Raw genomic sequence first — 27,477 nt, 5'->3', positions numbered from 1 at the left:
AGGTGCTCTTGCTGTGCTGTACGAGCGGATTGCCAAGGCAAGCAAAAGGCAAATCAATCAACGTAGACCGTGGCGGACCATCGTAGAGGCGAACCAATCGAGAGCGCATTGGCGGATCATCATGGTGGAGTGTTCGATCTTTACTTTACCGTCTCCTAAGGGGGTCCTTAGGCACCGATCGTACCGTATATTCAAATTCCGTTCTATACATGGGGGCACAAATTCTGTGCTTCATTTCAGTGCGCTCAAAATTTGCTAACAATCGATCACAATGTATGCTTTGGAAGGCTAGTTTTCCATTTTTAATGTCATATGAGAAACGTATCGCCACTAGCCTTATAATTGGTGGTTCTGCGTGAACCAAAATTCAACTTAAATTTGAGGGTCTCAATTTCTCCCCCAAGAAGAATTCATAAAGCGATCCCGATTGTTTATTATAAGCAATCGTGCGTGAGAGAGTCAGCTTAGTTGTATTTTAATGTCTCGTAAGCGAAATTGAAGCCTTGGAATTTGCCTGCCAGCAATAAAGAGATGAAAAATGTAACCTCCAAATGCCCTCGAAGAAAGATTCGATTATGCTAAAGTGGTCTTCTCGATCAATTGGTAAACAGAATCAACCTCGAAGAACTCTTCAAACATTTACTTTATGAACATTACTCAAATTGTCCTTTCAACAATTTTTGGCGTAAACTTGTTTAAACTTTTATACCCAAAAGCAAATTTCAATCATTTCCCATAGTACGGGATGTTCTAATTATAAGAGAACATAATTAGAACACAGCCAAACCCGTCCACCTCGCAATCAACCATGAATGGGCCCCACCAATACAGTAAACAATCAGTCGACCCACAATAAAATCGCCAAAAAAAAGCCGCAATTATTATGCCCTCGATGGATCATTTCCGCCCCCACGGATCATAATAAAAATGTAAAAGTGCTTCAAAAGTGCCCGCCCGCAAGTGTGTGTGCGTGTATGCGGTTTGTGTTTGCGTTTGCCGCTGGAAGTTTACTATTTCGTTCGTTTTCTTTCGACTTTTCGGGTAAACAAATAGTACCAAGCGCACACACACACACACTTCCCATTCTGGCTCGGGCCAGTTCTTCCCACCATTGCTTACATTTTGCATAGTTTAATCACACTCTACTCCACTCCGTTGCTCTGCCCGCATCCCCTCCCCAAGTCAGTGTAAACCATCCCTGGGCATGGGTTGGACGCAGTAGGAGAAGGTCAAGCGCTGTAATAAGGCGCCAACCTGGCTGGTCAGCCTAGAATATAATCAACTGGACGCGTCTTCCCTCGGGTCTTCCCCCTCACGGCCAAGCTACAATCATCCCCATTCACTAAAATATGCTGTATATCGCGGCATTCGCTGTAAATGTTTATGATAGCAAAGGCAAACTCACCCGCCCGGAAACTCCAGCAGCAGCAGGAAGAAGAGCCCTGCTGCCCCAACTGCCGTGTGATGGGGGGGGGGGCAGAAGGTTGGTTTGCAAGTTGCAAGTCTGCAGACCATCTGAACCCATGACCTGCCCTCCCCCGAGCGGACAGTGTTTGATAAACAGTGTTTTATAATTTATAACAAAATACAAACTGTTTATATAAAATCATCCCTTCCACGAGAACCGCGCCAAACCTCACCCTCACCATCAACAGTGTACCAACAAGGGGAGGGTGTGTTTATATGCAGTTTTTTGTTTTGCTTCGTTGTTGCTGCTCTTGCTGTTGGCTCCTAGACTGACCGGCACACGATCGAGCAAGCAAACTAGGAAGTGGAAGTGTCTTTAGCATCCCTAACCTTAACTTTGCACGATCAATTGGAGGATTTGTTTGGGCGTCTCCAGGGTTTTGTTGTTTGTTTGCAACCCTCTTCGTTGATGCTTCCTAGACTACTCGGACCACTCTGACCCCTAACATTCGGGGATGAAGAGCAAAACAGAAGGAGAAAGAGAGAGTCCAATCATTCGCGTGTTGGTGTTTGTGAGTGAGTGAAAGCGGCGAACCTTTTTCCGCTGCCACCCTTGTTCCAACTGTAAACAGAGGCGCCTAAATACAATGCACGCTAAAATTTGTTTGTAAACACGTGGCACACTTGCAACCATGGTAAATTGTAAAATTTCAAAACATATCCAAACTTTCTCCTCCATTGCCCTCTCGTATAGGGGCAGGTTTCGGTACCTAGTTTACACAGCACAGCGCTGTTTATCACACACAAACCCATCAAAGAGGTCCGGGAGAGGATCAATCCCTATAGACTGAGCGGAGGGAGGATCAGAGGAGTTTGTTTGGTGAATTATACGGTGAATCCAACAATACCAACGAAAGTGAGCAAAGGATCGGACACGTGACCCAGGCCAATGGGAGATTGTTGTTTAAATTGCTCCGTTTTAATGAACTTTAAATCAGACACTGACCTTTTCTGACATCAACAGCAACCGTCGGGAGTGTTTGGTTCGGTTTGCTTCGGAGCGGAAGTGTTGTCAACTTGTTTGAACTTTTTGGGAAGATCGTTACATTGCATGTCAATAAATAAACGTTTGTGTAGTAAACAGAACGTGAGCCGGTTGGTAGTATGAATGAAGTTTACTCTGTTGGTGTAAACTTTGTGCATGGTGGGTGAATAAATTGGCTAGCAGAACAGGTGGGTTTTTGGTACACGGAACGCTTTTTGTGAGGCGAAACTGTAGAAGAAGAATGGATGGTATTTAGAAGTAATTTTGTGATTATTTATTTAAACGTCTCTAAAGTAGAACCGTTAAACACTCGACTTTATAAAAAGTGAAGCCTCTTTAAGATGATCCTCAAAGTGATCTTCAGTTTACAGCGACAGCCATTTTAGGGAGACTCACTACACGTGTTGCTATGGAACAACATAGCAGCCATGTGTTGCAGTTTGACCATCTTTGACCTCAGACTAAAATAAGTTTGGGGCCATTTAATGATCCAGCTAAACAAGTGCTGCTTCTAGACGACTTAAAAGTCTACGAATCTGTGAGACAAACAATGACTATTAACACTCGTAATCTCCTAAAACGCAGTCATCTCATAAATTTCTCTCTTAGCTCTCAGGAAATTTTGTAAGGATTGTCTTAATGGATAGTGAGTCTTTTAGGACGCCTGGCAGCAGTAATTCACCTTACCAAGTTATGTAACTTTATGTAACAATAAAAGGTAAAAATCTGTCAATCGACATAAGCAACATTTTATAAGTCTGTTCTTGTTCTTCTATTACACCTGATATCAATTAATTATTTTGTTCTTTTTGTATATGTTCTTGCGTACAAGTATAGAAGAAAAGGTATTGAGAACATGTTTCTCTCCTAAGAATGAATCACTTACTCTCTCCCGCATGAGATTTGAACATACAAGCTTTGTGACGCAAGCCCTCCACGGATGACATGACACTGTACTGCCGCCTTGCCTTCTAATTTGCTATTAGCCTTCTTTAATAACGTAAACAGTGATCCCTTTCACAGAATCGAATCGTCCAACACACCCGTTCACCCTGTTTATTGGAATTTAATGCACTAGCATTTAGAGATCAAACGATCCTCTGTACCTATTTCGTTGCTTCGACCCACCAGATCCCGACCGGAGCGTTCGGAAGCGTAAAGTCAGGCAACGCGAGGTCACGACAGCGACATGAAAGGCGTCAAAACTTCGATGATACCCAAATTCCGGTCCCAATTTCCGATCAGCTACAGCACCCAATGGCTTTCATCACCCTTGCCCTTACTTACCCCAAACGTCTTCGTCTTTAGTAATGGTAGCAAGCCGCAGTTTGCCTTACACGCCGCACCTTAGTGTGCGCTCCCGCACTCGTTTAGTGGAGTGTGCGAGAAAAATTGGACACTGGCAGCCAAATGGAAAATAAATCATCATCCACCGAGCGAGAGCGTGCTTTGATCTTTCCCCCCCTTGCTTCTTTCCCTCGGGCCCGTTTGGAATGGAGGAGCAAAGGAGGGAAAAACCACAGGACCGAACCATGGAACCCCATCGCAACGAGCACCACGCAGTTAAAGATCACGCAGCCATTTGCTTGCAGCTTGCTTGCTGTCCCTGTACCCCTGTTTCAGAAATCCATTAACCCTCGGATCCTCGGGCGATCCTCTCTTCGCTCCAACGTGTATACCTTTTCGTATTTCTGGCCCGCTCTGTTTGCCCGGTTCCGATTATTAGCACCTCATGATGACCGAAGGTGCGGGAAGTCAAAAACCAGAGTCAAATCCCCCACCCGGGGGCGGCATTTTCCCGAACCGGCCATTAAACTTCGAACACCATACGCTTTCCACCGTGTGCCTCGGTCTCTGTGTGTTTCTCTCTGTCTATCGCTCTGTCTGTGTGTATGTCCGTGGTGAAGGTAATTAGAACATCATCGGAAGTGTTGCGCGCATCGGATGTGTTGAATGATTATCGATCCCGGAGCCAAATCGATCGTTACAACCCCTCGGCTTTTATTGCGGCTGACGTTTGCGCACGGCCTTTTTTACACCCCCGCAGTGCATGTGTGTGTGTGTGTCGAACGACTCAAACCGACTGAGCAGCGGTTCTATTTTTGTGCCTCCGTAATGCCACGGGCCCGGATCCAACCCGTACGTCGATCGTCTTTTAAAGATGGGCACACACATTTAATTCCACTAAAATCATCCCAATCTTTCCTACAGTCGATCGTCGCAGTCTACGTCATCGATCACGAGCTGCACGCTTTCCACCCACAAGAATTGCATTGGAGAATCGGTACCAAGCCACGTCAATCCATTCCAGCCCCCGGAATGGCATCCATCACCGTCGCAATGCTGCAATTTCAACTGCAGCTTAAAACCCTCTTCGGTCCGGTTGGAAGGAATGCACCATCACCGTGCGTCGTCAGGGCCCCGGGCGGAGGAAAAAAATCCCTGGCGCGATTTATAAATTAATTAGTGTAAAAAACATTAAAATGTCATAATTCCGGCCCGCCCGAGCCGAGCGATTGTTTACATCAGTGTACTAATTATACGCTTTGTTTACAGCGCGCGGGCCGGGCAAAACCGTCCCGAACGTAAACACGGAACCGAGCCATGGCTAGACCATGTCCATGTCAGCTAGCGTGGATGCTGAATTTCCCGGGAAAATGCCACCATAAAAAAAAAGATGAAAACCTCATGGAAGGGAAAAGGTTCACGCACAACGTTTGAGAGAGACTTTTCATCGGAAGCCGAACAAGAAAGAGTTTTAACGGAATTTACCGAAAAATATCCGTCATCCAACGATCGACAGAAGGATAGAAGTTTTGCTTACCAAAACGTGTATGTCTATTACTATTCTATTTTCCTACTTCATGCACTTCTTTGAAACGCTTTCAGTGATGGAAAATTCATACCTTTTCCTCTACACCAGGTACAAAACAGCTCCTTAGAAATAGGCTAAAAATAGTCACCGTTTGATCGGTTTAGTTACCCCCAGCAACTTGCGCTCGTTGGCCAGGCTGGCCTCGTTCACACCTTCGAGTGCAATTCCATTGGACCAAGACGATCGAGCTGTACTTCTCGCTACGAATGAACGAATATATGCCACGCGTTAAAAATAACGCTCAACTTGTCCGGTACACCCTTGTGTTTTTTTGTGGCAATTGTTGGGGCTCTAACTTCACCACCGCTCGAAGATCTCTTGCCACAAATATCATTCATTTTCCATTGTCCGTTTTACACTTTCCCAGGTTTCCTTCGTACCCTCCCTCCCAAAAGCAAGTAGTTTTGCCTGTTCTTCGGTTCATCGCGATATCTGCTTTATATCACACAGCCAGCCGATCGATTATCGGTGGACGGGTGGTCTAGCCGCGAATTCACCAGCCCCCGACTGGCACAAAAACACATACACTCATACACCCAGCCGTGTGCAATAGCACGTTCGTAGAGTCTTAATCGCTCGGGTCTTTGCTCTATTTCTGCGACCTCCAGGTTCAGACACTTCCCACCCGCCGGCATGCGGGTAGATTTATGCTGACGTGTCTGTAACGAATCGAGCTGCACAGGACGCCAAGTACGTACGTACATTTCCTGCCGTGCCGACGTTGAATTGCGCTATAGGTTAGTAAACGCTCTCCACCGAGACAACGATTATTAGTACTGGTCGCCAACTTCTTTCGATCCAATATTGCTAATTTTGAAACGATCGTCAGCGTGCAGGATCACTTGCACCGACCACCCGCATTCCGCTGGATGTGAGTGCTGAGTTTAGTTTTTCTCCTGACGCGGACAACATTTCAAACTCGCCCAAACCCGTCCATTGCCGCCGTGAAAGACGATCTCGTTTTGGCGGCTGTCAAACGATGATCTTTCCGCGCGCCGCAGCCGGTCGGTCAAAGATGAAAGGATCCGTCGCATGAAAGCCGTCAATATTCTCACATGTTGCGTGTGCGCGTCTCATGCGGCAAATGGATTGAAATGGATGGATGTGGATGGATCTTGGACGGCACAGACACCGGCACGCACGTATATTGCGCGATCCGTCGGTCTGGAAGGACTTCCAAAAAAGAAGGGGCAATCGGCTTAGCTCTGGCATGGTGGTGCCATTACTATTACTATTTTTTCCTTCCTTCGAGATGGTTGGGAAAGGAGAACGTAACATTTGAATGTCAGATTTTCCTCACCGTCCATCCTAAACCGTTTCGAACTATTTCAATCCTATAGGTTTGAGGAAAGACGAGGCAGATGCTGCATGCGAGTTAAGAGGTAAGGCGGAGGGTAAACGAGCCGGATTATTTATTTGTACAAAACTCACGCCGTTTTTCCTGAACAGGCGCCACGTGATCGAGTTTTTCCTTTTTGTTGTTGTTGTTTCCGTGAAGCTTTCTTTCAGCTCTTGCGCACATTCTAACCACACGACGTGCGTGCTCAGACGATCGATTTGAATGAGTTTTCCCTTTCTAAATGTGTTCGAAAGATTTCAAGCCTTTGCGGGTAATGGATCAATCTTCATCAATCTTCCCCAGGCGCCATGTCTGCAGTATCGATTTAAAGAACGATGCTGCAATACGCTTTTAAGAAGAAGTGGGAGCAGAAAAAAAGCCGAGACTTCGAAGCGCAAAAACCAACTTCAAACCTCCTTCGTGAACCTCCATCATCCCTCAGCGGGATGATGTTGTGAAGGAAAGCGTTCCGCTCCCGTTGACTAATTACCATTTATTATCTGCTTGACTTGACGACACGACTTCTGTCCACTGGCAAGCTGACCACCCAACCAGTACCGCACCCGGACCGCACGTTCAAGCGTACCCGGCGACATCAAGTGGACCAAACACGGGCACGGTCTGTCCCCCGAGCTGCACTGCATTCCCAAGTGCAGTGACAAGTGCACAAACCGATCTGTGGTGCCGAACAGATGGACCGAAAACAAAGATCGATTACACATGGCCGTACTACGGGATACGGGAGGCGACACACTCAGGGACTTTCGAGGGCCTGCAAAACCCTCGACACACCATGTGACAAATTGACGCCAACCTATTTGTGGTGTGGGCCTGATTTTGAGGCCACCAACTGAGGCGTATAGACGACGAACTGGTCCGAACTGGGTCGGTTGGCACCCGCTCGATGGAAAGCCTTTTTTTGCGTTCTTCCGTAAGAAAATTGTGATGTGTGTTTGAGTGCATTCGAAGATGACTTCATGGGGATTTTGAATGTTAATATCTGTATGATATTGAATTGGAGAAGTTGAAATGTTCAATGTTTAATTCTGGATGTTAAAACTGTTTTTGAATAAAGTTCCTGGTTTGATAAGTTTGTTGTTGAAAATCTGATCAAGATCTAAACTTTTTTTGAGTATTTAACATTCACTTCAAGCTGTTTTTAACATATTTAACAACAGGCACCGACCTTTCGATCGATAGAATCGGCCTTTCTGTGTGTAATCTGAACTGCTATACCATCAACCCATCCTCCGGTACCTTTCCTCTTCGTTGCAGCGGAACATTTTAACAATGATTGGACCAGGAAGGACCCAGGCCAGCGGGAGGAAACCCGGGCTCGGGCAATAAAACATGATCAAGAAGCCGTGTGTTCCGCAGAGACACACCGAATGGCCTTCCGAAAAAGGCCACCGAGAGATGAACCTTAACAACAAAAAAACTAAAATAAAACGCACGCACACAGAGTCCCCGCCATGCATGCAGCCGTGAGTAACATGTGTTTTGCTTCATGTTTCCTCGCTCCTCCGAGCCGGACTTCGGCATCGTAATTTTTTGTTGTTTACATCTAACCCTGCCATACCAAAAGTACAACCGCGTGAAGTTTCGAAGGCCATCATCACCCGAGCCCGAGCCCGCCCGATCGATTGACGGATGTAAATGCATTTTTGTGGCCCGTGCACAGGTTTTGTTGGGCCTGTGAGCTACCGAAGTAGCTCAAGTGGAAGGAGATAGTGTAGTGAAGCTTAGAATTTTCCACACACACAAAATACGAGGATGTACATACATTGTCAAGTGATTCTTCACGCTGATAAGGGAACGGCATGGAAGGCATCAATTCGTACCGGGAGCATAGTCCCCCCGTTTGAGGTTATGAGTTACGGGAGGATCACGCCCTCATGTGCAGCCATTTAGTGTAAATATTTACACTACAGCCTAACCGTGCACGTGGAGTCCCGAACCTTAGCCACTGGGTTTGGGCGCATCTCGATCGATTTCTGGATCGGTGAAGCCGGAGGGTTTGCGTAGAGTTTGACGGTGCGCCTGTGGTTTCCGGGGTTACAGTAGGCGCTGGTGAACACAGAATAGATGGGAAACCGCTTAAGGAAGGCTCCAGTCTGGAGAAGGTGAAGATTGATTTATAAAAAACAGCTTCTGACGCTTGGCGTGGCCTGTGGATCGATGCACAAATTTCCTTTTGCTGCCATTCCCATGGCAGGCTGCATTCGATGCATCACGCGATATGCTTTCCCGAGCTCACATAAGAACACAGAAAAAAAATGGCGACCGAGCCAACATAAGAACCATACACTCACCACCAAACAAAAAAAAACATGATACAACTCCATAAGGTTGACCACTTTTGTTGTTTTTTCAACAAATCGAGAAGGATCAACATTTTGATTATTTGCTTTTTCCGTTCTCCCGTTTTTTCCCCGGACGCCATCGGCCCGTCGTGCGTCCCACGATCGCGTGCGTACGATCGATCGGAGTGTTTATTTTCACTGCACTGTGCGATACAATCATCTGTGGCCGTATCGGGCGATGCGTTTCAGTGCGTTGGTCAACAAAAATTCGTTGGTTAGACCGCCCTGTCCTACGTCCCGCATCCATCCGAACACTGTAGCTGCGTTTTGTCGAAACAATAAATAATGCGCATTCGTTGCATCGTACGCAAATGCGGCCCTGCGTTTTTTATTATTATTATTTCATGCAGCGTTTAATGCCCGCGTCGCATGATGCAGCTCAACATGGGATAATAAAAAATGCAACCAAACGAGAAAAGAAGGAGGTAAACTGCCCCTTAAAGTTGGTAAGAGCGAGATGAAGACAGTTTTTGTGGATGCTGCTGCTTCACTGACATATGGTAGTAGGGTGACCAACCCGGAAAGTGGGCCCTTACGACCTTTCGATAAATGTTGAGCTAGTTCTATACAAAAAATAAATAAACGAACTCCAAACATAATCCATTCATTGCTGATGTCTGCATTTTCCTAGAGGTCGACATTTTTCCAGGAAAAATGTTCTTTGACAATGAACATTGATACGCTCTTTCCTAAAACCATACTTCTGGTTGCATTTCATTTAATAAAACCTCACTCATATTATCCTTTCGTAATTCTTTTATACACGGAAATGATTAATTACGTGTCGTTTACAACGAGTTTCTGTTTGCTCACGCACATAATATGGGAAACGGCCAATTCAAACCCAATCGAATCGGCGCGCCACTAGCGGGCGCTAGCCGAACTTAGCATTCAAATTTATCCGGAACGCTTCAACAGTTTAGTCTCTTTTAAAAACTTATTCATAAGCATATTTTGAATGATAGCACACTGAACAACCTTTTTGATGATTTACAAAATATTTTTTCACATCATTTTACTTTTAAATGCATAAAATACTTAAACAATCACAAAAAGCTGCCGTTAACGATCAAATCAAGCAGTCCCACATCATTTTCACCGGGGCACCAGTTGCAACTGACAGTTCGCGCTCGTGCCGAAGCTTTCCGAACTTTGACACAGTCCACGGGCCGCTGCTGCAGCCGTATTTCCAATCCAACCGATGTGCGTGCAGCGTGTGTTTCATCGAGCCGCGTCCATTCGTCTGTCGCCAGCAAAACGGGAAATTGCCGTGCCGTGCCGGAAACTAAATTTCCGTGTCACTGAAACCCCCAAGAGCAGAAAAGAAGAAACGAAAAGCATTTAAAGCATCGGGGGTTATTACTTTGTGAGAGCTACAAAGCAGAAAGCAGCCTCGCTAGGGTCCGAGAAATTGTGTTCCGTCCAGTGACGCGCTTCGGATTGTGGTGTGTGAGTGATTCAACGCTTCTCGCCCAAAACGCATCTCAATTCACTGTACACCGTGGAAAAGTGGTGGCCTTTTTGGTGGCCCAGCAGTGGTGAAGCAGTGGCATTTTGGGTTGCCCAAAACGAAACTAACCGCCCGGGAAGCGCCCTTGTGCGTACGTGCATGTGTGTGTGTGCGTGTGTGTGAGTGTGTGCGGAAGTGATACACTTTCGCGGAATTCAAGCCCATAGGAACGACGCCCAACCGTCCGATCCGCTGAGGGTGCCGCAGAGCGCCGCGTCGTTATCTGGCATTCCTCCAGGCAGAAGGTGGCGGTGGCGGCGGCGGCGGTAGTGCGCGCGTACGGCGTGTGCGAGTGAGTGTGTGTTTGGTGTGTGCAACAAGTGGCCGGAAGAGCAGGAGAGCGTGTATCAATTGCAGACGGTGTGTGGTGTGTGCATCGGTGTCTGCTATTAGTGTGGTTAATTTTTGCACCCATTTTCGTGCCAATAATTTTCTCGATACAACCCGGCGGTGGTGTAGAAGCCACGGTGTGCGGTCGAAAAGCAGGCTGCGAAAGAAAGTGCTTAATTTTCGGGTCTCTTGGTCTCATCGTCATCGTCCGTCCGAAAACGTTGCGACCCCGTGTGATCAAGCGCGGTCGAAAGAAGGAGGAAAAGGAGCGGGCTGGAGAGAAAAGTAAAGAAAGAAAGAAAAAAGTGAAATCATCACATCTTGTGCGGGTGGATGCGAGAGAGCGTGTGTTTGAGACGCCCAAAGAAGGGAAAACGGTGGGAGCCTCGGTGTATAATGTGCAGCAGCAAGGGGCAGTAGTCGCGGCGTTGGATGAATTTTCGAGAGCAAATTCCGTCGTTTCGGCGCTGATCCAACAGCAGAGAAAAGCAACAAACAATAAATATATCAAACGCATGAAAAACGGAGCTCTCCCCACGCCCGCCCCACAAAGTGAAGTGAAAAACGCCAGTGAAGTGGTGGTGCAACATAGCAGAAGAAGTGCCAGCAGTAACGAAAAAGAAGCAGCAGTAGGAAAACACACCCCCCTCGATTTCCGTGTGTAACCAAGGAAAAAAAAAGCCGCCTATTGTGGAAAAAGCAAAGAGTGTGAGCAAGCGAGAGAGAGCGAGAAAGTGCGAACGACAGCACTGTAGAGAGAGATAGAGCGACAGAGAGGGAGCGAAAAAAAACCGTCATACCGACTGAGATCGTAGTGTGTGCGTGCCGTTGGTGTGGCGAGACGCGCGCGGCTTCTTCGTGTGTGTGTGTGTGTGTGTGTGCTTTTTGTTGTTTTTTGTCTGTTGGTTGAAATCAAATCAAAATGGGTTGTGCAGTGAGTAGAGATAAGGAAGCCATCGAGCGGTCGAAAAACATTGACCGTGCCCTACGTGCCGACGGTGAGCGGGCGGCCAGCGAGGTGAAGCTGCTGTTGTTAGGTAAATGTCAACCCCAAGCGGTCAGGCCCTGGTCGAAGAATCCCTTCACTCCGGGCGAGGCTTTGCGGGGCATAGTCGTTTTTCGTTTCTTTTTTTCATTCTCAAAATTCTACAAGCAATATTCACTTAATTTTAGAAAAAGCTGTTTTTTAAGCCACCATCTACCAAAACTCGTCATAGAATCCCAAACACTGTACAGGGGAAAAGGGTTTCCGAAAGGATTCCAAACGCTCCACCAGCGACCGAATCGGCAACATATGAGCGCTTGAAGCAAGCAGAAAGAGAGAGATAGCGAGAGGGAGAGAGAGAGAAAGACGGTTTGCCTTCTCCCGAACAATAAACGCACGCAGCGCGCGATACGCACACAGAGACAAACGAGAGCCACACGCAATCACACGCCCGTAAAACGCGCAACCCAAGAGAGATGCTCTGGAACTTTTCCCCCAACCATATTATGTTCTACGGCACAAAAGCATCATCGGGACGCGTACGGCGTTTGATGTGTGCGTGTGTGTCTGTGTGTGCGTGTAACGGCCGGTGGCAACCCCTGTATGGCTGGGAGTCGATCGCGCACACACCACCAATACCATCAACCCTCTCCATCGCCATCCAAGTAAGCATGATGCATATGCTTTCGGTGACGGTGGGCTTTTGGGCTTTCCGTTGCTGTGCCGTGCTATGCCCCCGCTGAAGGGAAGGGAAAATGTGCCACCTTCTTCTACTACTGCTGCGTGCGGAAGCACACGCTTCTCTGTATGTGCGTGCAAAGAAGAAAAGAAGCAGAAGAAGCAAAAGGGTGCTTTTTTATTGTGTACGCCGCCACCATCGCCGGCTGTTGCTGCTGCTGCGGATGTGTGTCGAAAGCGCCCGATGGTCGGTCATCACCGAGCTTCAGCCCACGGATTGTGTCTTTGCTTCCATCTTTCCGTCCACGTCTCCGCCCTACTGTGCCAACCAAGCAGAGGAAACTTTTGTCTGTCTCTATGCATACTACAGCCACTGCTCTTTGATGATGGTTAAAGTTGCACTCTGGCTTGGGCAAAACATCAGCATCCTCCTCCGGTGTGAGCGGTGCTGGTGATCTGATCCCCGGGGAGCCCGTCGAAGGTTAAAAGAGCGAGAATTTGTTAACGAACGCGCGCGCAAAACGAGAACACTACCAACCCTCCTCCCGCGCGTCCGCACACCGGTTTTGATGGATCCAATTTCAAACACACAAGAGCGCTCTCTCCCCCGCACACACTCGAATGGAGTGGAAGTTTTGCAATAATCGGTTATTTTTATACACTTTGGCCTGCTGTACCTCTCTCTTTGTCCTTTTGACGGAGTATGGCTGGAAATGTAAATACAATTCTCGAATGGTGTTTGCGCCGACATCGGTTTTGGCCATAGTATCGGCATTGTGGTACAAAAAAGCCCCGTAATATAAGCATATAGATAATTATATTTCAATATTTTTTTACGAAATATTACAGAATATAACAGAGATCTTTTACGACGCTTAACAGTAAATGAAAAACTCACGATCCTTTTTTCGAGTATTGATCCTGGGTTGGGCGCGGCGTATTAGACGCATAACGATAGCGCTGCCGACTGTACTACGATTGCACACCGTTGATTGGGTGTTGAAACTCGATACGATTATAATTGTCTCTTTGCTAATTCGGACGCAAATTTGCATCTGACACCATTCAAAAGAATCCACCAAGTCAAACGAACGCCTATGGCGACCAACATATTGCCATAAAGAAAAAAATGGGTCTTTAACTCCATCGAATACAATGCAATTCCATGATTGTGTCCAGAAAGAATGTTTTAATTTGAAATTGTATGATCATTACTGACATAATCAAAAATAGAAACAAACCTTCGACTTATTGGTTATCTCAAACCATTACAGTTAATAGCTTGAAGCGAACCCACGGCAGAATGGAATATTTTAAATTAATTATGAATATTAAACCGTGATCATGATTGCTCTGCTGAGCTGCGAGTTGCCACAGACCAACACCAGACAGCAATCATTACCCATTTGATCGTTCCCATTTCGTTCAATGGATCGAAAAACGATCAACTAAAAAAAAAGCTGCACGCTCAACATAAATCGCCATAAAACACTCTTCAATCCCTTCACCGCCAGCCCAGACACACATTTACACAAACATTGCGTCCATCAGCAAAGATCTTTAGCGTGTGTGGTGATGCAGGGCCTGCGCTTATACCTTTCCCATTTCCCTCCGAACGGAACGGGGCACAACACACAGCCAGACAGTGTTTACATTTGCCCGGTTTTTCCATGGACGGAAATAGCTGCCGTTAGTGTCTCGAACGTAAAAAAATGGGGGAAAAAAGATGCGCTCGTTACAAATTCATTATTAAATGCAATGCACAGCGAGAACTTGTACATATATATGCACTGTGCCGCTGGTGTATGTATGTCTTCTAGGGTCTTGTAACATCTTGATGCCAAATGCCATCTTTGCCTCCGTCACCGAGGTCACTGAGGCAAAAGCGATGATGCGCTGATGGTATCGATTGAGGGCGACTCCGAGTAACGTCTTCCCCCTGAGTCCCCTGTTCGGAGAAAAGTGCATTTGTTGCCGTGTTCGTTGCTATGCTCCGCTGGCACCCAACATCCGGTCAAACAATCGGTTCGATTATGCACCCAGAAATGGCGAGAAGATCATCTCGGCCCGCGCTCGGCGAAGATGATCAGCAGCAGCAGCAGCACACACCGTGGCGATGATGATGATGATCATCACACATTCACACTATATGGCTGTGTGTATGTGTGTGTTTGTGTGCTGCGGCCGGTTTTGAAGAGGCTGTGTGTGGGGGATGATGAATGGTACCGATAAACCGGTGGCCACAAATTCCCGGCATCGCGTGTGAGTAATGAAGCGGCGGAAAGCGAAAAAAAGGAACACGGCTTTCCTTCTCTTATTCTCGGTTCCTATTGTAGATAATGGGGTGCGCAGAAGGTAACATAACAAAAAATCCCCTAAGAGGAGCATATATTGGTATATTAAACAGGGAAGACACAGCTCAACACAGGCGGGAGTAAAAACCCTGACAACAAACACACACAGACGGATAGCGAACCGGCGGCGGCGGCGGCACGGTATAGATCGACTGTAATTCGCGTGGGCTACAAATCACCCCAAATGAATAACGTCCATTCTTTGCCCTGATGTGTGTGTGCGCTCGTTTGGGGGGGTTTTTTTGTAACCACCACCAGAAAAGGGAAAAAACATGAACGCTTCCTGCAAAGATGAAAGATGCAAGAAGTATTGTACACTTTTTTTTTTTGGACTGTAGCTGCGGAACCAACATCATCAACACACGTACACACGTACCATGTGCTCTCTCAGTGGTGAAATGTCTTTAATCTATACCGAGAAGGCGCATATTGGCGGCCCTGCGAAGTCACAAAAACTAACGCCCAAACGAATCGAAAAAAGTCGGCCAAGAATCAAGAAGCAATCACGACGGGCAACCACCAGGGGTGAGAACCAATCGAGACGAGACGATCACACGACGATCGCAAGAGATTGATTGGTCATTAGCGAAGATGATGCGAGACCGAGAGAGAGAGAGAGAGGGAGAGAGGAAGTGGCGAACGGAACAGGGAAACCGATTGGCCTTTAATTGTCTATGGCAAGCCGGGGCCTGGGGTGCAAAAAAAACCTCTCCCTCGAGAGATACAGCAAACGCCAAAAGAGAAGAGCATGGTGTGGTGTGTGGTTCCGGTATGGAAAGATCAACATTAATCGTAACCCCTCCTGCGCTTCTTCGTCCTCCTCGCCCTTGCACACCCTCAACCGTTTCATTTTATTTGGTTTCGCAAATTTCGCACTCGAAAAGCGCATCTTTTCTAATCACCATTGGTGGGTGGAATGGAATGGAGCGACCAGCAGCAAAAAAAAAGGGGAACCTGCCTGCCAGACCGCTGTGTGGAAAAGATGGGTCTATTTTCGTACCGACGTCGTCCATCCGTCAGTTCGGATAATTCGGAAAGATCGGTGGCCAAAAGAGTCTGCTGGGGAAGAAGAGCAGGCAGGCACGCGCGCGTTCGGTTAGTTGATGGTCTGTTGATCGAATTGCATTTCAATGAAGGATTTTTTATTTTTATTTTTGCTACAATTAATTTTGCCGAATAAGCGCGAATTGCGAACATTGCGAAAGAAAGGTAACCCGACGACATCGTCGTTCGTTCATTCGTTCGGTGCAGTGCTTGGTGAAAGTGCTGAGAGCTCGTGGGTGCAGCAGTTTGCATTAATTTTTTGTTTTAACGATCAATTTGTTTTATTTTCATTTGTTGAGGAATAAATATGCCCAGGTCAGAGAGAAGAAGAGATGGGTGATTTGGTAGTAAGTTTTTAGATATTTTACTAAGTCCCGATTGATGGTGCTGCTGCTTGATTTTGATTTCGTGGATTAACACAACCAGCTTCGAATTAGAATCGATCCCACGTCCTTCGTTGCAGTAGATAAATCACTTGTCACAACACCATCTGATGATGTTGTCAGTTCTGAGTTATTTCGTCAATATAACTGTAAATACTAGAGCTTTAGTTCATGGTTAAATATTCAATTAAAATTTTTACGACGAAAATCCTTTTCAACTAATAAAAATCAACTTTGACAAAAACTAAAACAACAAAGACATTCAAAAGATAAAAGATTGTTCTACAATTCTATCATTTTCCAATGCCATTGCTTTCGTTAAGAAGAACGGAGCTAGGCATTTTTCAAAACCGAATAGAGTGTTGTCATTTTAAGACCAAAAATGGTCCTTAATCAACACGTAAATCCTTCGTTGGGGATATTCCCACTAATTATGTGACAATACACTGTGAGTGCTGTTCTTTTCCCCTTTCCGTGTGCTTGTAAGCCAATGCGTTGTACGTGTTTGTTTGCTTTACGCAGCTAATTACCGCCGATGAGTCGTCTTCGAGTGTGGCGCCTCTAGAACACAAGTGTACGGCCACTACTACTACTACTACTACTACTGGCACTACGCTCACGTTTACGCTGAGCGGCGCCCTCGCTTCCTGTTACGATGAGTCAGCTTCCAAAGATGTAACCCGCCCGCGCGGGCCAGTAGATTGGGTCCCCGGCCTCTTTACAACACAGAAGCAAATAGAAGCAGTGTAAAAAGTGCAACCACACACACACACACATACACACACACACACACACACACACACACACACACACACACACACACACACACACACACACACACACACACACACACACACACACACACACTGTAAAGTCCCCGGGGTCATCGTGACACGAGCAGCAGCAGCAGCCTGCTGCCTACTGTCCGTGTTGTGTTTGCTTAACCAATTGTTAGGCAAATAAAGAGGAAAAATTCATTCATACACACACTCACTCACCCTTTGGGTCGTCGGCGGGGATGCTCGTTCATTCAACAAAACGACGATGAGTCGGAGTTTGTTGAAGTGAGCAGAAGAGCAGGGGGGTGCCTGTTTGTGACACCCTTGTCGTAATTTGTGGGCTCAATTAGCAGCAGCCACATGACTAATTCGGCAAGCAAAGCCGCTTGTGTTGTATGCCCAAGAAGTCGGGGGGGAGCGTGTGTGTGTGTGTGTGTGTTTGATATGTGTGGAATTTTGCTGGCGAAAAAAAAGACGAACGCGGACGTGGTCTATGAACATGATTTCTTATCTGGCAGGCAAATTAAGGAGCGTGCTGGAATGTCAATCGTGTGGCGGTGGTGGTGGTGCGGTCATTTGTGGATGAGGAGATGATTGTTCTGGTAAAACATCTCTCTTGTGCATTATTGTTAAGCTCAACGACCTCTCCTCACTGAGATTTGGATACAAAAGAGGAAAGCCATCAAAGGATGACCAGAGAAACCCTGTCCTACACTAGTGGAAAGTTTAACGGAAAACGATCACATTGAACCATCAAACTGCAAACCTTGAAAGCTCAAGGTTTTGTAAATATACCTCCCGCTCACACAGTACAATAATGAACCTGCTGCTGGTCGCCGATAGCAAATCGTGCATAAACAATCGTGTTGTTGCTGTAAAAAACAGAAAAAAACAAATGACAAACATTGTTTACCCCTTAGAAAGGGTAGAAACAGCGTGTAGAGCATTTAATTTTCCAACTGTGCTTCGGGGGTTAGAAGTAGTACTGATTGGGAGAAGGAGCTAGTTAGTGGCTAGGGAGGGTGTGAGAAGGCACTTTGTCACATCGCATGCAATGACATCATCGCCATCATCATCATCGCCACTGTCGCGTCAGCAGCGCATTGGGAATGCGGCGAACGGGGTCCGATAATCGTATCAATTCATGACTTCATGACCAACACACACACTGCCAGGGCCAGGGGCGGCCCCTGGCTGTGTCGGTTCTTCCTTTCGAGCTTCGGGCGTACTATGTGGGGAGTGCATTCTTTGAGTGGCCTGAAGCACTCCGAATGAGCTACGATTGTGTCATAGAGAATTGAGGCACAGGCAGCGCAAAGCGTCCTGCTTGTGTTGCCTTTTTGGCGTGTAAAAAGCCAAATCTCAATCCACGAGCAAGAAGAACGTTATCGGCACAAGAGGGCAGCGCGATTGTTGAGTTGTTGTTACTGCTGCTGCTGCTGCTCAAATGAGTGTTGGAAGTACATTTTATTACCTAGACAAACCAAATGAGCTTTCTTTGGCGATTGCCGCCGCCGCCGTCGCCGGCGTTGTGTGATTCATTCTCTAAAAAAGGGGAAGGATGATGAAGTGCAAAGGGACTTGGTGGAACTCTACCCGGCAGAATGACTTTTTATGGCCACATTAACCAATGTGTTGCGCGTACATTCAAAGCAAAGCTTCTTCTATTCGTTTCTGATCGTTAATGTAATGTTATGCTTATGTTTGTTAGACAGTTTTGTTCGATTGCCGTCATTTGAAGCCTATTTTCATTCAATTTACCTTACTCAGCTGTAATTTATGTTGCTGCCACAGGCGAAGTGCGTGACCAATGGAAATTGTGCGAGCCACAAAAACCCATCCTAATGTGTGTGTGTGTGTGCCCCCCTGCTGTGCTGTGTTGCTCGTCAATTCAGTGGAGACTTGCGAATGGTCGGCCGGCCCATCAATATTACTTAATGCTCCCATTTTCCCCGTTCAGTCCGGTTTTCTTTCACCGACGCCTTCACAATAGAAATAGAAGGGAGAAAAAATCGTCCAAAAACACACACACTTTTTGCAAATGAAACGCCAGCGACAGTACACACACACGTGTGAGGTTGAGTTGGTGCTGGTCATTTCATTAAGTGCATGTTTTTTTGCACTAAAATGATCGTGTTGAAAAATAGCACAACAACAAGAGTGTTACAGCACGATTTCGATGCGGCCGGATCATTGATGACGGATTGGTGTAATTAAATGTATAAAAAAGAACCCCCCCACCCCCCACCCGCCTCAGGAAATGAAGGGAAAACGAAGGAGGGAGGTTGCACTGGCGTCGAGAAATCCATCCAAAGTGTGCACCATAAAACACTCTATTTAACTGTTTCAATACAATCCGTGCCATTCGATGTGCTTCATATAGCTCTCCGTCATGAAAAAAAAAGCTTTGGCCAACTTGCGGGGCACCGAGAGACACACAGGGATGAACGTATTATCGCATAAATAAATCATGAAGCCGCACACTCATACACATTGGAGCGATCATTTTGCATCCGTTGCTTTGCTGTAGAGAGAAAGAAAGAGAGAGAGAGAAAGAGAGAGACAAAAAAGGGCAACGTAAAAACACTCAAGGAAGGTTATAACTGTCATCCGCCGAGGTACGTCCGGTCCGCCGCCCCTCTCCGCAAGGGTTGATCTAGTTTGCTTCCCCGCCTTCCCGATCATTAGACAGCGCAATCACGCATCGCCTTGTCAACGCCTTGTCAATCTTGCAGGCAATCTTTATCGAGTTTTGTTCATGTTCGATATGAACTCAAGCAGGAAGGAGGAGGGGTAAAACGAACAGAAAGTCGTGGATATAATAGTGGATTAATGAAACAAATCAAATGGAAGAGAAGTAAGGGGTGTATAGGGAGGGTGGAGGTCGATGAGAGCAGGTTTACCAACATCCCAAACCAACCACCCGCAACAAGTAATGTAATGTGTGCAAAACATTGGGGGAGGGGAACAGACACACACACAACATGTCCTATCCGTCGGACTGCAATGGCGCACGTGTAAACAAACGTCCCAAAAATGTCTTCCATTGGAAACAGCAAACAATCTTTTTTATGGTTAGCAAAAAAAGAAAGCAAAAAAACGCCAAATCTCTTTCCTTTTTCTGCGCCTGAACACTGATTATTGTTTGTGTGTGTGTGTCTGTTGTGTGGGGTTTGATAAGGAAGGAAATCGGTTAGCGCAACAAAATTATATCGGCGGTGGAAAATATACAACGGTGTGTTGTAAGCGCAAAAGATAGTGGCACACGACGACGATGATGACGATGATGATGGTGATGGCGTGTGATCATGATTGGCGATATAATTTAGCAACTGTGTATTGCTGTCTTGTAGGACATACACGAGAGAGGTTGAACATCATACACACACAAGGCGAACGAGCGAACGAACGAACGAACGAGCGAGAGCAGCTATCTTGTTTTGATGTTCGATTATCGCTCCTGGACACGATAAATGGTCGTTTAATTTGTTAACGTTGTTTTAGTGGACATGCAGCTTTATTGAATGCCTGTTTCATCACGAAACCGTTGTTAGAAAAGTGAAATATGGGCCGGTTTCAGAGTTAGTTATTCCACACGGTCATTAAAGAGTACTAAAATGTTTAAGCACATACTTCTTGTTAGTGTCTAACAAGCAAGCGCAAACAAATAACAGATGGAAATGGCACACTGTGTGAAGGAGTTATTAGAGAGATAGCTTGAATAGCAAATTGAAATTCTGCTTTTTTTGGTTATACTTCTAAAATGAGGATTATTTTCAATCAATTTTTGTAGACCTTTTATATATTTGTTTATTTATGCCTATTCCTATTTGCTCATTTTTCAACTATCATTGGCATTAAATCACAGATGAAGGTTTGAAATTGTTATAAAAAAGGTAAATGCTTTTGGAAATTATGTGTGTATCCTTTATCGAACTCCTTAAGTGTAGAAAATTAAAGATTTTTGCTATATTTTTATGGAAATATAATTAAAATTCAAAAACACCAAATTCACACTACCTCTATGTGCACCTACAATGTCCATTTAGTGTTTGAATGGGCGTAATTTTAGCGAATTGTGGCGTTTTATATATGTCAACAGATTTATCAAACACAATATTGTACCTTCACTTTCACACTCGAACACTAATTGGATGTTGTAGAATAGTGGTAGATGAATGAAAATGAGTGCCAGTGAACGCAACATTCGGATTTAATTCATTAAGAAAGACTTTTTGTGATACCTATGACTCTTCTTTTAACCACAATCGGATTTGTGTGGAAATTGTATACACTTTTTAATCCCCAAAAGATTCTACAAGGTCTATCCGGTGTCTAGTCTAATGCAACTCGCTGAAAACAGCGTTAAATCATTTCATTCTACAATCAAACCCATCCCCCAAAATAAAGGCAGTAAATTAATCAGCTACTGGCGTTTTGGACGGTCGGTCGCGCTATCACATTTGGAAGCCTCAGCCCCACTGCCCATTGCAGTAAAGTCCGATTAAAGATAATAATAGCATTCACCCTGTGCTCCCCTCCAGAGCTAGAGTAGCAACCACAACCAGTCACAATAGGACATTTTGCGCAAATTAACGCAATTCCCAAACGGAAGAAGAAGTTGTATGCAAATTTTGGGGAGGAAAAAATCGTCGCTAGAGATGGGTCTTTTTTGTTTCTGTCTATACCACTTATCTGTAGCTCTACCATCTAATGGGGCTGAAAAGGGCAGACTGTTTTAATTCCCCTCACGTGCCCAACGATCCGCCAACACTGCTGCGTCTATTCGAGCTTGACTATTTTGTACATTAAAAGCAGTCAAAAACAGTACTGTGTCGCTGCCGCTTGTGTTCGGTCGATCGAGCTCGAGAGGAAGTAGTGCACAGTAAAATGGCCAACGCCAACACTTAACGAGAACTTTCAGTGACGAACTTTTTTTGCGGCCAGAGTACGAGAGAGCAGTCAAGGCAATAAATCTTTTTTATTCTGTGCTAAGAAATCCTTATTTCACCACACACACATGAGATTATCAACTTTCTTATCAAAACTGTGTGGCCGGATCGGATTGGAGCGGTTTGTTTGGATGGGCGTGGTTTTGAATATATAAACTTCCTATTGTAGCGAAACATTCACCAACATTAATTACTGTGCTGCATTGAAGTCTAATCGTCTTCCCATATGTCACTGTTTTGTCTTAATTAATCAAAAAGAAAGGAAAGTCTCTTCTTATTTGTTACTTTCTTTGAGTTGGCCATTTCAGGAACAGTATATTCTACTGAAGGTCTTTTGTCCGAACTTCACTTTCTTCTGTTCGTCTTGTATACGAAAGTCTCAAAAAAGCTTATCAGGTTGTGTCAATCATCCCCTGGCTGGCTTCATATTCGTTTTGTATGATTGTAAAAAGCGCAAAATGTGCGTTGCATCATGTCGGGACACTAACAGACAGACAGCAATGCTTCTAGTTCTTCCCCCCTGAGTCGTCCTTGGACATCACTTGGACCATGGCGGGAAGTCAATTGTTACTTGGCTCTATCGTGCACCAAAGATCACCACCCTCTATCTCTCTCTCTGTTTAACTTCACGTTGAATTTCTTGATTTACTTTACCGACGGCGAAAGGCGTGAATCATCAGATTCTTGTCAATAGTCCGATCTACACGGCTGGGTGGGGCTGCCCCTGCTGCCAATCTTACAAGATTGACCACGGTGACCCAACCCCGCCAGTTGGGATCAAATTCATTTACTGTCGCTCGATGGACGGGGTTGTCTGCTGCTCTCGACTTCAATTAGTCCCATCGTAAACTTGTTTTTCTATGCTAGATATTTTGAGGATCGATTGTGAAGAAACAGAAATGTATAAAACTCACTTTTTCTTACTCAAAAATGCCTTACTAATGATGTGTCTTCCTCTTTTCCTTCTCAAACACACACATAGGTGCGGGCGAATCGGGCAAATCGACGATCGTAAAACAGATGAAGATCATCCACGAGACGGGCTACTCACAGGAGGAGTGCGAACAGTACCGGCCGGTCGTGTACAGCAACACCATACAGAGCCTGATGGCGATCATCCGGGCGATGGGCCAGCTGCGGATCGACTTTGCCGACCCGAGCAAAACGGACATTGCGCGCCAGTTCTTCACGTACGCGTCGGCCACCGAGGAGGGCGAGCTGACGCCCGAGCTCGTCTCGCTGATGAAGAAGCTGTGGACGGACCCGGGCGTGCAGCAGTGCTTTGCGCGCTCGCGCGAGTATCAGCTCAACGATTCGGCCGCCTACTATCTGAACTCGCTCGATCGCATCTCGCAGCCGGCGTACATCCCGACGCAGCAGGACGTGCTGCGGACGCGCGTCAAGACGACCGGCATCGTCGAGACGCACTTTAGCTTTAAGTCGATACATTTCAAGTAAGTGTGTGCGGTGTTTGTTGGTAGATAGTGCAGAGTTAAATTAAGCGAGTACTTTCCCTTTTCAGAATGTTTGATGTCGGCGGTCAGCGATCGGAGCGAAAGAAGTGGATACACTGCTTCGAAGGTGTCACGGCCATCATCTTCTGTGTCGCACTCTCGGGTAGGTGTCTTTGCCGTTCCTCCCCATTGCCGTATTTATGAACTTTCCTTTTCTGTCCTCTCCTGGATGGTTTTGTTTTGTAGGATACGATCTGGTGCTGGCCGAGGACGAGGAAATGAATCGCATGATCGAATCGATGAAGCTGTTCGACTCGATATGCAACTCCAAGTGGTTCGTCGAAACGTCCATCATCCTGTTCCTCAACAAGAAGGATCTGTTCGAGGAGAAGATCGTCCGATCGCCGCTGACAATCTGCTTCCCAGAGTATACCGGTAAGCGCGAGCGCGTATTTAACGCGACTTACGATGTAAAACTAACGCGAATCCCTTTTTTTTTTTGCTCTAGGTTCCAACACGTACGAGGAAGCGTCCAGCTACATCCGCATGAAGTTCGAGAACCTCAACAGACGAAAAGATCAGAAGGAAATCTACACCCACCTAACGTGCGCCACCGACACCAGCAATATTCAGTTCGTGTTCGATGCCGTCTCGGATGTGATCATCAAGAATAATCTTAAGGACTGTGGGCTGTTCTAAGCAGACGAAGGGGCTGCTTCATTTGTTTGGTTTGTTTTGCAGCGTAGTACAGTGGCAGTAGTAGTAGTAGCTAGTAGCTAGTAGCTAGTAGTAATATGGACTTGCAATGACCGGCAGCTCCTACGGTACAGAGAAAGAGACGACACAGTGCCCGGACGCGTCCGGACATTGGCGAAAAGGCCGACGACAAAGCAGACATTTGTGCGGCGTTTTTCTTTTTTACCTACTTATATCGTTAGAGGGAGTGCTATTATTATGTTTAGTTTCACCCTACCACCCGAACCCCCAGATCGAGTCCCCGTTGCCCCGTTCTTCACTCGTGGTAGTTTCACATTACATTACTTTACTAAGCGCAAAAATACTGTCAATAGAGCACAATCTCCTCTCTTTTCTGTTTTGTTCACTTGTGCCGTGTGTAATTGGTGCTTATACAGACGGAATGCAGCATTAATTTGACGATTAGGGGACGCGATCGACCACACGGGCGCCTTTTTTAGACGATAATTTAATTCATATCCATCATCCTTTGATTTGCCCTTTATTCATTTCACCGTATTCGATAGGAGTGCAGAATTTTCCTCAATCAATACCCTACTTCTTAACTTCATCCCGTGTGTCTAAGCCTTTTGTATTTATATAAGCCAAACACGCACGTGAACGGTTCTCTGTGTGTGTTTTCCATATTGTTTTAATCCTTCCGTATATAAAGAAAAAAGAAAAGAATAGGTTACTGTAGGCAAAACTAGGTTAAGGACGATGGAAGACGAAATGGAAATGGTGGGACGTTTGTAATAGAAACGTTCGTTGGGGAAGTACGATTGTGTTGTTGTGGTACACCAAACGCACTTCATAAAAACTCTTGCAGGCGTACATCTTCATAACACACAAAAAAGGTGACATTAATTAACAATCTTTTTTTTTTTCTTTCACAATGAAACAGAAATGAGTCAATACGACAAGCCCAGAGAGAATTAGCTACCTTTTTTAACTATCGATAGGGTAATTTTTGTGTAGGTACTCCTCCTTTCTGTTGGATTTCCAATTTCGTCCCAAAATTCATTTCAAACAGAACAAACACACATTAAACGAACGTACTTTTAAGTAAGACAACATCCTACTACTCTTACAGGTTTTTCCACGGGTTATCATAGTTGTCGGACACTTCCTTGACTCTTTTCTATTGGAAGTGAACTTCATATGTTGGAAATTGGGCTCAATTGGCACGCGTTTTGGACAACCTCCTTGGAAATTCCTATTAGATTTGTCCAGCAAGGGTGCTATAGAATCCCATTCCCATTACATTAAGTTCATTTCCCATAAGAAAGAGTCAATAAAGTGTCCCACAGCTATGATAACTCACAGAAAACCTTGTAAATGAACGGGACGGAACAACGTGTGAGAGCGGGTGTGTTTTTGCTGCATTTTCCCTTTTTTCGGATAATTATTTAAATTATTAAGCCAACGCTATAAAAATGCCCATTTCTTTGCCATTCCATCAGCGCAAGCTCTCGCGTGTAGGTAGGGGGTGTAAACCCAATCGCGGGAGTGGTCTTTCGTTTCGTTTCGTTCCTTTATAATAATTTTCACTTATTTAACATGGACTTTCTAAAACGAAACAAAAAAAAGTACGTCTCTCTTTCAAAGGGTATAAGTTTAGCTAAAACTATCCATTACTGCTGCTCGTTGCGTATGTGTGTGTCTGTGTGTTTTAAAGAAAAATGAAAAGAATCACACACATAAGAGCTTCTAAACGATTCCAAAATGATATACACTCTACTGCACGGTATTATCCGCTTTGCTGTATCCTGCGAAGCGCGCAACATTGATTGCCTCTCCTCCGCGTACCTTTTCGATGCGAGTTGTGATTCGTTGATCATTCTGTGTATAGTGAAGTGTGTGAAAGATCGATCGTGTGTGTGTGTGCTGTTGTTGTTAACCGGCTGCACCACCGAGAAGGGAAGGTTTTGTTAGCAAATAAGCTGTTAAATGTAATGAAAATGACGAAAGAGAACGTTGTTTCTTGTATTTTCCATCAAAAATGTATGTTTATTGCTACAGACAGGGAAAGGAAGGAGTTGTGTTGTTGGGGGTAGTAGAAGGCCGTAGTTAGTTGTTGCAAGCATGCACACAAAACAAACAAAACAAACGCACAAATGAAATGTTTTCACACAGACCCCGACAGACAAACAAACGAAACAAAAACAAAACATCTCAACCAGATGATAGAAGAATTTATTCTCCACAAACGAACGTACACATATGAATATAAAGTATATTTTTGTATAAAAGAAAGTCATATTGATACGACGAAGACGACGACGACAGCAAACGAAAGCGGTTTGAAAATATTTTGTTTAAAGCTCGTTTAAAGAGAGGGCAATTTGTTAGGCGATCGAATTGGAAAATTGATAAGCTTATTGGAGCGATAGCAAGCAAACTGTTGTTGTTATCTAGCTTCTTTTATCAACGGGTGTTATATAGGCCAATAATAGTCTTTACAAAGAGAGCGAGAGAGAATTAGAAATGGAAAAGAGAGAGTAAAAATGGTCAAATTCTTCCTGTTTTTTATCCTACAAATGTTGCCTGAAAAATATCCTCCTCCTCCTTCATGCCAAGCCGTTTTGGTATTTGTTTAATACAGAAAAGAAAAGTAATGCAAACAGCAAAAAAGTAACAATCATACAAATATCCTCAACTAGCTTTGTGTTACCCTTTTTTCCAGCAAATTTGCAGAAATTGTTGCTGGTGCGCGAATCCATTTTTATATGAGCATATATATTTATACAAAAAAAAGCAAAAACATTAACACACGAACTGGAGAAAAAAAACTAAACGAAAACCACCGCACAAAATGGGAGAGAGAGAAAAATAGAACAGTAGAGAAACAAAATGAGAAGGAAGAAACGAACTGACGGATAAAATGGGAAGAAGGGATTTTATTGGCTGCTAAACAAAAAGTGCTAAAATGCGTAAGTGTATACATATTATACGTTTCTATGCATATATATATTCTATATATATATAAATATAAATCAATGTATGAATGTTTGTTAACTGAGAACACACATATACACATACACACACATAAGAACACAACACACATGTACTAGAGGAAAAGGATCAGCTGAGGGAGAAGTAAACTCTGAAAGCGTGAAAGATGGGTCAAGTAAGGACAGACGAGCGCACATAAACACAACACACGATACAAAGGAAATGATATACTAACATCGAATATTTAAATCGCAAAAAACCGTTGGTGAAAAGGTGTGTTCACTTTTGT

At 45.1% G+C, this 27,477-nt stretch overlaps 1 protein-coding gene across 1 annotated transcript; it reads left to right on the top strand.

Moving 5' to 3' along the window:
• Positions 1 to 10,200: 10,200 nt before the first annotated feature.
• On the top strand, positions 10,201 to 27,260 carry LOC120899676 (G protein alpha i subunit). The gene is made up of 5 exons (XM_040305818.1): positions 10,201 to 11,906; positions 23,027 to 23,498; positions 23,567 to 23,661; positions 23,745 to 23,933; positions 24,007 to 27,260. The coding sequence occupies exons 1-5, from the start codon at positions 11,792 to 11,794 to the stop codon at positions 24,195 to 24,197; spliced, it is 1,062 nt and encodes a 353-aa protein (XP_040161752.1). The 5' UTR covers positions 10,201 to 11,791; the 3' UTR covers positions 24,198 to 27,260.
• The last annotated feature ends 217 nt before the right edge of the window (positions 27,261 to 27,477 follow it).

This window comes from Anopheles arabiensis, chromosome 2 (genome assembly GCF_016920715.1).
Source record: "Anopheles arabiensis isolate DONGOLA chromosome 2, AaraD3, whole genome shotgun sequence".
Lineage (NCBI taxonomy): Eukaryota > Metazoa > Arthropoda > Insecta > Diptera > Culicidae > Anopheles > Anopheles arabiensis.
Note: the sequence above shows the minus strand (reverse complement) of the source record. Positions and strands in the feature narration are given on the sequence as shown.